We start from the raw sequence: 9584 nt of genomic DNA on the forward strand, positions 1-9584 counted from the left end.
TTAATCCCTAAATCATGATTTCATCCAAAATCCTTTAATAAAACACCTTTAAATATCCATCAACATCTCAATTTCATCATCTAATAACTAAAATAATATAAAATTATCAATGGTATCTTCCAAAACTTTCAAAAAAATAAAAAACTAATGAAATGGTTAGTTGGACCTAATTGTAAAAGTCCGAAAACATAAAAATTTCAAGGAAAGAGCAAGAATTAAACTTACATGAAGCAAATATTAAAAAACCAGCTTAAACCCTCTTCAATGGCTGTTTTATAACTGAAAAATGATGATGAAAATGTCTAGAATTTCAATTTCCATTTTATTTCACTTAAATTTGGTAAAATTTACAATTTTCCCTTATTTCACATCAATTTCTTGATTTTTCTATGCTTATGCTGCCTCAGCCATCCCATGTGGGTCCAATTTCCCTTTTAGTCCTCCTTTATTTAATATTTAGGCTATTTAATCACTATTTCTTTAATTAGCAAATTTTACATATTTTTCAATTTAGTTCTTTTTAATTAATTAACTACCAAAACGTTAAAATTTTCTAACGAAACTTTAACACTACCTTAATGACACTCCGTAAATATTTATAAAAATATTTATGGCTCAGTTTATAGGACCGAGATCTCAATACCTCTTTTCTAAATCACTTAACCTAATAAAGCCTTATAAAACATAAATTACTAATTCAAAAATCTTTTAAAAACCACATTTGGCTCGTAAATATTAAATAATAAAAATTTACGAGCTTATTTGCCGGATTTGGTGGTTCTGACATCATTGAAAATTGGATTGTTACAATAAAAGTCTAGGGACTAAATTCCAAATTTTCAAGGATTACAAGGACTTATGGCACATTTTAACCTAAAGAAATATCATGGTGATGAGGTACAAGAGAAACTACGCTCAATGTCATTGAATTTTTAGTAACTTTACATTTTAGTCTCTAAACTTCAAAAAGTTACAAAACGGTCACTAAACTATTCGAAAATTTTCATTTAAGTCACTAGGTTGTTACAAAATGGTCACTAAACTTCAAAAAGTTACAAAATGGCCATTAAAAAAATCATTGTTGTATGACCTTCTTTATTCGCACTACATACACCCATCAAAAGTTCTCGTTTCCCTTCTCTTTTATAGTTTAGTTTTTTTTTCCATGAACAACTTTGAACATCATGAATTTGAGAACCAAAATCTGAACGACTTTTTTGTTTATCGCCAACACTAATCGTCAAATCGACTTGGATAAAATGTATGTAGTCGTAAATGGGTATTGATCCACCGTACTGATCATTGAATCGCCATTTGGAGTTTGTTAACCCGACTTAAAAAGGAAAACATAAAAGCCCAATGACTTAAATAAAAACTTCCGAATAGTTCAACCTTAAATGAAAACTTTTGAATAGTTTAGTGACTATTTTATAACTTTTTAAAGTTCAGTGACCAAAATCTAAACTTACTAATAGTTTAGTGAACTTTGGTGTAATTTACCTTAAAAAATCTCATGGTAATAAGGTAAAAAAGAAGAAGATTAAATCACAAATTTGATAATATTACAGGTACTAAAAAAAATTGATTTGTCTATTTCTTTCTCACTATTTTCTAGCTGCTGGTTGGCTGGCTGCTGGTAGCGGCCTCCTTTTTGGCTCCGAATTTCAGACCCTAAAACGAAGCTCGAAACCGTGAATTCCTCTTTTTCACTATGAACTGTTCAAGTAAGCTCTTCCTTTCTCTCTTTATTTATCTTTATCTTTAAACATTTGTTTTTGTATTTTTTGGTGATCTGAGAGGTTTTGATTGTCCTTACAGTCTCCGGCGAAGTGCCGGAAGAGCCCGTCGTCTCCAAGAAATCCGGTTTGCTTTACGAGAAACGCTTAATCGAGCGACATATTGCGGTTTGGCTTCTCTTTATAATTTTACGCCCTTTTTTGAAAAAAAACGTGTCTTAGGTTTTATGTTTGGTTTTGTGGTTTAACATTATTTCCTTAGTATTTGGATGAATTAGCTGCAACGTTTAACAGATTACTTTGTTTTTGCTGTTTAAATTAGGATTATGGGAAGTGTCCGGTTACGGGTGATCCACTTACTATGGACGACATTGTCCCGGTCAAAACCGGCAAGGTGATTTTTATTCTTGGTTGTTTTCCTTACTAGCACTTGTTTCTATTCTTTTGAGCTAATTTGTTTATTTCTATGCTGTTTGATGCAGATTGTAAAACCTAAATCCTTAACCGCGGCCAGCATTCCCGGGATGCTTGGAATGTTTCAGAATGTATGTTTTTCTTGATTCATATAACGCTTGAGTATACCTTTTTCCCCTTATGTATGAATTAGTACAAAGCATTGCATACTTCCAAGTTTTGAGACCATCCTTCTTTTTTGTTATGCATAGTAAGTGGGAGATTTTTGCTTGTTCTTTGTGATTTTGTAATAATTCCATTGTCAGTTTTGCTACATAGGTCAAACTTTGAAGCTTTATTTTTAGCTATTTGTTACCAAAGCAAAACTTACAGATAAATTTAGTTGTGTCTATGTTGATTTGCTTTAGTGTTTTGCTTCTGATGTTGCATTACTTTGCTCATTGCAGGAATGGGATGCTTTAATGCTATCCAATTTTGCATTAGAGCAGCAGTTACATACAGCTAGGCAGGAGCTGAGTCATGCACTCTACCAGGTAATGACATTAAGGTTTTAGGATTCTGTTGATCTTTTGACATTCATATAAACCTTTTAATTGATTAGTTTTTTAATATTATGTTAAACCAATGCATTAGAAAGACCAGGATATTTTACATGTTTGTTACTTTTATTCTAGATTTATGCAAAAAATCTTTTTTATTATGTGGTGTTAGATCTTTCTGTCAAAATTTATTTACAGTCTTGCTAGTGGTTTAATTCCTTTTAACATTAAGAAGCTGAGTAATTTAGCTCAATGCCTGTATAAAAGTCTTATATTTTTAGCCTTGACTTTTGATGTATTGTATAGTATGTGTTGCAGTTTCTTCATTGGGGATGCTTTGTTTGTAAGATATTTACTTTCATCTCTGAACTTAAGTGATTGAAAATATCTTTTTATGATCCATCATGTTGCGAAATCTGATAATAAAAAATATTGAGTTTTAGCTCACCCGGTGATCTCTCCCCCCCTTTTTTTTCCCTAGTCCTTTTATGTTTTTATCAAATTATAATGTAGTTCTGTCTATCTTTTTTACAGCATGATGCTGCCTGCCGAGTGATTGCAAGACTTAAAAAGGAAAGGGATGAAGCCAGGTCTTTGCTTGCACAGGCTGAGAGGCAGGCACCCTTGCCAGCATCGGCTGCTACTGCCAATGTTTCTGCTCTTAGCAATGGAAAGCGAGGTTCTTTCTCAGTATGTTGTTCATTAATGTTATATATCTTTAGCTAATTCGGTATCTTATTTGAGATCTATATCTGTGATCATAGTTTCTGAGGATGGAGATATGGGCCCTGGTTCAAAGCAAATGCGCCCCGGGGTTTCTGAGAGTATTATTGCTGAGTTAACCGAATGTAATGCAGCTCTGTCACAACAGCGTAAAAAGCACCAGGTACTCTTCATTCAGTTTAGCTCGAGTAATTCCGACTATCTCTTTGTTGACAATATCTATACATTGTCTTTCTATCCCCTCCATCAATCTCTTCAATGTGTTCTCTTTTCAGATACCTCCAACATTGGCTCCCGTTGATGCTTTGGAGAGGTACACCCAACTTTCTAGCCATCCCCTTCACAAGACAAATAAACCAGGGATCTCTTCAATTGATATCAATCTTTCAAAGGTGTGTATTTTCCTTAAAATCGTCCTTTTCATGTAACTGCATTCTTTCCTTCATTTTACTAGGCTGGACATAGTTATCTTTGGATGTTGCATGTAGTGGACTTGATATTTAGCAGCAAAATTAAGGAAATGGGAAATAGATCTGTTAGCAACAAGGTTTGAATGTTAAATTTGGAAATCCTGTTAAAGAGATTACCAAGATGATGGCTAAGCTCATTTTACTTTTTTTCATCCATGTGATGTTATACTAGCAATTTCCTACATTTTCTTACATTTTGAAGGCCACATTGGTCCACCATGTGGAACCCAAAACCCTGTGCCAGGTTCTAGTCTACTGACTTCATTCTTCTTCTTTTAGGGGAGTATAAATTGCCTAGCAGATGCTAAAATCACTGGACTAGTGTATATTATAGTTATAGAAATCTGTTTAATAGACAAGTATGTTAAATGTAATTGGAATAGCCTCTACTTTCTATTTTTCTCCATTCTTTGAAGCTTGTGCATTTTTTTTTCAATCTGTGTTTTTTAAAAAAATTAATGTTAAATGTAATTGGAATAGCCTCTACTTCTTATGTTTCTCTATTCTTCAGAGCTTGTTCATTTACTTTCTTTTACATCTGGTGTTTAGGACATTGTTGCAACAGGAGGAATTGATTCAAGTGCTGTACTCTTTGACCAAACATCTGGAGTGATGTTATCAACCCTAAGTGGCCACTCTAAGAAGGTTTATTCAGTTTCTTTTATGGTTTTAAGGGATGCTGTTTACATTTTTCTTTTAAAATTTTATTCTCTGACTCCATTCTTTTTTAGGTTACAAGTGTAAAATTTGTAGCTCCAAGCAATGTAATTTTAAGTGGATCAGCAGATAAGGTAAGCCAATTTTTCAAGTCCCACAAGTTCCAGTTTTTGTTCTTTTCTGTGTTCCTTATGTCAGGTTTAATCTTGCATTATTTCTTTAATTTTGAACTTGCATAACTAAACTACTCTGTATTTTTTTAACCTTAATAAACTACTACAATTTCTTTTTAATGTTTTAGCTTGCTTCACAGTTTGATTGGTCTTTCAATTTTTTCAGACTGTACGCATTTGGCAAGGGTCTGAAGATGGAAACTGTGACTGCAGGCATATTTTGAAGGATCATACTGCTGAGGTGAATATATGCTCAAATCTAAATAGTCTGAATACTATGATTGTCAAATTCTTATTCTTGTTTATTTTCTGCCTTGTGGAAATCCGAATAAATTTATCTTCTACTCTTTCAGGTGCAAGCTATCACTGTCCATGCTACAAATAACTACTTCGTAACTGCTTCCCTTGACTCAACATGGTGCTTTTATGATCTTTCCTCTGGCTTATGCTTGACACAGGTCCTAATCATTCTATCCATCCCTCTGATCTGTAAGGTTTTCAGTTACTGTGAATATGTAAATCATAGCTTGTGAAGTAAATGGATTGAATAGTCAGTTGTTAATTTGAAGTAACTTATGTTAGAATCTGAATCTTCCTAATTGACTGCAAATGCCATGTTCACCGTTTTCTTTATTACTTTCAAAGGAAATATGTAGTCACAGTTTTCTTTGGTGGTAGGGCGATGGTAAAATGATTTTCTTTTTCATTGAACTTAAGGTATTTGTTTCATTTATTTTGAAGTGGAAACCCTATAAAACGAGTCAGTTTTTTATTTCTTCAGGTTGAAGACCCTTCAAATTTAATGGGCTATACATCTGCTGCTTTTCATCCTGATGGTCTCATCCTTGGAACAGGCACCACTGAAGCCACTGTTAGAATTTGGGATGTGAAGAGTCAGGTATGTAGAAACCATGTTATATGAGACCTGAGCTTATGTTATCAAATTTCATATACTGTTTTTGTGTTCCATTTTATGAAACAACTATTTTATGACCCTTCAGGGAAATGTTGCCAACTTTGATGGACACACTGGATCAATAACGGCCATATCTTTCTCAGAAAATGGTTACTTCCTTGCAGTAAGCACCTAATTAAATATGCACATTACGTTGATGGCCATGAATTATGCAATCTGATTTATGTTTTAACTCCAGACTGCAGCGCACGATGGTGTTAAGTTGTGGGATCTGCGCAAATTAAAAAATTTCCGGTCATTTGAATTATATGATCAAGATACACCAACAAACTCTGGTATGTAACATCTTGATAACAGATGTGCCTGGCTTATTAGCTTGTTCCTATTGGCTCCCTCTTGGGAGCAAGCAAGATACATGATGGTGTTTTTGGCTTACATTTTTGTCTTCGAAAGTATTTTTTTCCCCATATACTCCATGCTTCTCACATTGGCAGCTTTTGAGCCAGGGGGAAAATTGTAAACGAATAAAGCTTTACTTTCATGTGATAAAAGTTTTTAATTGTGAAGAGCTTTACCTAGCAGCAGCTTTAATTCTGTTCTTTGTATTTTCAGTGGATTTCGACCATAGTGGGAGTTACCTTGCAATTGCTGGCTCGGATGTAAGGTAGGTGCTCTTAGGGTCTTCAAATCTTGGTATATAGTTTATTGGAACCAAAACTTAAATTCGGTGTAGAGACTGTTGCACTTGACATTTAAATAGAATGCTTATTTTCCTGGCGAGAGATTGTGATATTTGGTGGATACTGATTTAATTTTGTGCTTCCAGAGTGTACCAAGTAGGCAGCGTCAAAGCAGAATGGAATTGCATCAAAACATTACCTGATTTATCTGGCACTGGTTTGTCTTCTGTTCCCTCATTCTATCAATGAATTTAAAAAAGAAAAGAAAAAAAACTCTTACCATCCGGCTGGAATGGTTGAACCAGGAACCTGTAGTTTGTGTGGTACGACAAGAAACCAATTCCACCCGAAAAAATAAGGGTTTTATGTGTAATTTCTCATTTTTATTTTTAACTAACAAGACCTCAACTTGTTTTATATGAAAGATCATACCATTAACATTAATAAACAGTTCGACCCCCGGTCTGGTTTTTTTAACATTGCAATCTATTATTATTACTGATAGCCAGCAGAAGTTGAAGTGCATTATTCTCCTGTATTTGCAGGTAGAGCAACTTGTGTCAAATTCGGTTCAGATGCAAAGTACTTGGCAGTAGGATCAATGGATCGTAACCTCCGCATATTTGGCCTTCCCGAAGGCGATGCTTCAATGGAATCATAAAAAGGCTCCTTCTGTTCAACTTATTTGGCAAGTTGGCTGTTAAAACACTCTTTTAAGATTGCTAATTGCGACTGTCGTGTTTTGTGGTCGGCACAATCGGAGATTTCGAGGTATGTTCAAATATTTAGTTTTCTTCTGTTCCCAAAACACATTTGAGGCTTAGGGCATTGATGTTTACCAGTTTTGGCCATTTACTCCAGCAATGTATGTGCTTTGTATCATCTGAAAGATGTTCAAGAAATGAAAAGCCAACCAATTTACTTGTCACTTTTATCATATAGAGACATAGAGACAAATTTTCAATTGGAAATTCCCCTTACTAGCCTAAACATTATTGAATATTTATTTTTAGACCCCCCCTTTTTTTAGTTTCATTGTGTAGCCTTGATTGGTGTTTACTTGTGGATGGTATATGTAGTTTTATGAAACCATTATCTATAATCCACTTGGTAATTTGTGTATTCATGTATTCGTGTTATATTTTCGTATATTCGTCTTGTTGAATATCAATTCGAATGAGAAGAGTTGGATTTTTTTTTGCAATTTTTTATTATTATTTGAATTTAGTCTAGCATAAAGGTGATCTTGGGCCAGGTTTAATTATATTCAAGTTGAGTTTATGCTTAGTATTAATATATGATATATAAATTGCATTAGCTTGGTGAGTCTAGCTTGAAATATAGACTTTAAATTTCACCCCTTCCATATTTATAAGTGGCAAAATGATTTCCTAACATTAATTTTTAGGGTAAACTACAAAAATAGTCACTTTATCTATGGTTTAAATTACATTTTGGTCATTGAACTTTAATTTGTTATGAAATGGTCACCAACATTATCGAATTGTTAACATTTTGGTCAATGAACTATTAACTTCCGTTAATGGTATAACAATAATCTAATGTGGCTTATTATTTTATCATATCAAACTAAAATTTTAGGATAAATTGTATTAGTCCCTGTACTTTTATTTTTTTGAACAATTTAATTTTTTCTTTTTATTTCTTTATTTTTCTTCTCTTCTTTTCCTTTATTTTTCTCTTATCTTATTCTTCACTACAGAAATATAATCTTTGCTCACCAAATAAATCAAGTTGTTCTTCTTATTCACATATTCCTAAATTGAATTTCACTCAAAACAAATACCAATCATTCTTAATAAAATCTTGATTTGAATATAATTTAATTTTAAAACTAAAATTGGATCCAATTAATCAATATAAAAAAATCATATCTTTAATCAAATCTAAATATAAATTAAATTTTTTATATTCAAACCATAAAATCTATCTATACCTTCATAGATATTTTCAAGCAAATTTAACTGGAAGCTGAGCAAGTTAGGACAACTTTCGAGTTTCAACTCGGAAAGTGAGGTGAGGTGTTCTATCTGGTTTGGAACAGAAGTTAATCTATTGCACCAACTAATTGGCAACATTCGAAGAGCGACACTGGATTTCTGCCGGTTAGGAATCCAACATCGGACAGTCAACGAGAATGATCCCATCAGATAAAGAGGTGAATCGCTCGCTGGATACGACCTTCAGGACGGGGAGTGATGTTATGCCACGGAATCCATTACCAGGAGGCGAAAAAAAGACTGTTGCAGCCTCTCAAAATCAAACTCTCTAAAGCATTTAAGTTTTGTAATGCTTCTGGAATGTCTTCAAGCTTCTTGCAACCATTGAAGTTCAAGTGTTTAACCATCGAAAGATTATCCAGCTGGTTCAACAAAGACTTGAGTTCGGGTAAGGATGCTATTGTCAACTCCTCCAGGTGAGTCTGATTTTGCAACAAACGAGGCATTGTTCCTTGTCCAAATTCGAAGGTTTGCAATTCAATCAACTCAGGGCATTTCTTGAACGTCAAGATTCGCAGACGAGGAAAATTTACCCTTTTGTCGACTGTTTTCGATGTCTCCAAAACAGGCATCGAGTCAATATCGAGTCTCCAATGATGAGAATGGATTAACCCCATTTCCATAAAATTCACTGCTAATGCACTCCACAACATCCATTTCCCTTATTTTAAGAAACCTGAGCAAGCTCAACCAAGACCAGATTCGCTAAATCAATCAACCATCCAGGAAGCTTTAAACCTTGATAACAGCTTATCTGTAAACACTCCAGGTTAGAATGAGGTTGGAGACTACCAAGAATGAGTGACCAAAATGACGTGAGAGTCCTTTCCAACCGGGGAGGAGGCATTGATTTAGTATGAATATTCCGATCTCATTACAGAAACCGCACACGCCACGGTACCATCGTAATACTCCGTAACATCTTGAAACAAGGATCTCCAACTTAGCTCGAGGAAAATCCCTTCGTCCTCTAACAGGAAGAAATTCATTTGCTATCCATTTCACAACCTTTCGGGAATACCGAGCAATATGCAAAACACTGCCTTAAACATGATGATAGATTGTCAATGCAGGTAAGATGCCGCTCTCATCATCCGAAAACTCCCATATCTCACTTTCTTTCACAGATAACCAATCACTTTCCCTATGTTTTAACTGCAACATACTACCAAGAGTTTTAACAGCCAAAGGTACCCCTCCACATTTCTGAACAATTTGCTTTCCATCAACAAATAGTCTAAACGGTATATAGGAA

General features: G+C 34.2%; 1 protein-coding gene across 2 annotated transcripts; it reads left to right on the forward strand.

Annotated features, from left to right (window-relative positions):
- The first annotated feature begins 1480 nt into the window (after positions 1–1480).
- LOC107936145 (pre-mRNA-processing factor 19 homolog 1) lies at positions 1481–7430 on the forward strand. Of its 2 annotated transcripts, XR_001694326.2 has the most exons (19): positions 1572–1724; positions 1819–1904; positions 2059–2130; positions 2219–2281; positions 2597–2683; positions 3224–3368; positions 3454–3575; positions 3688–3804; positions 4432–4527; positions 4614–4673; positions 4879–4953; positions 5066–5170; positions 5494–5610; positions 5714–5791; positions 5867–5963; positions 6241–6292; positions 6455–6525; positions 6854–7079; positions 7170–7430. XR_001694326.2 is itself a non-coding variant. In XM_016868815.2 (18 exons), exons 1-18 carry the CDS (start codon positions 1712–1714, stop codon positions 6967–6969), a joined length of 1572 nt encoding a protein of 523 aa, XP_016724304.2. In that variant the 5' UTR covers positions 1481–1711; the 3' UTR covers positions 6970–7430. The 2 variants fall into 2 exon arrangements, 1 of the variants encoding a protein (XP_016724304.2); XM_016868815.2 differs by having other exon boundaries at positions 1481–1724; positions 6854–7430.
- Positions 7431–9584: the final 2154 nt, after the last annotated feature.

This window comes from Gossypium hirsutum, chromosome D01, assembly GCF_007990345.1.
Source record: "Gossypium hirsutum isolate 1008001.06 chromosome D01, Gossypium_hirsutum_v2.1, whole genome shotgun sequence".
Classification (NCBI taxonomy): Eukaryota; Viridiplantae; Streptophyta; class Magnoliopsida; order Malvales; family Malvaceae; genus Gossypium; species Gossypium hirsutum.

What these genes read in the sequence shown, in the direction of transcription:
- LOC107936145 (XM_016868815.2), top strand. An exon ending in ATTGCTGGCTCGGATGTAAG is followed by an intron (nt 6,293 to 6,454) that starts GTAGGTGCTCTT and finishes TTGTGCTTCCAG; the next exon opens with AGTGTACCAAGTAGGCAGCG. An exon ending in ACCTGATTTATCTGGCACTG is followed by an intron (nt 6,526 to 6,853) that starts GTTTGTCTTCTG and finishes CTGTATTTGCAG; the next exon opens with GTAGAGCAACTTGTGTCAAA.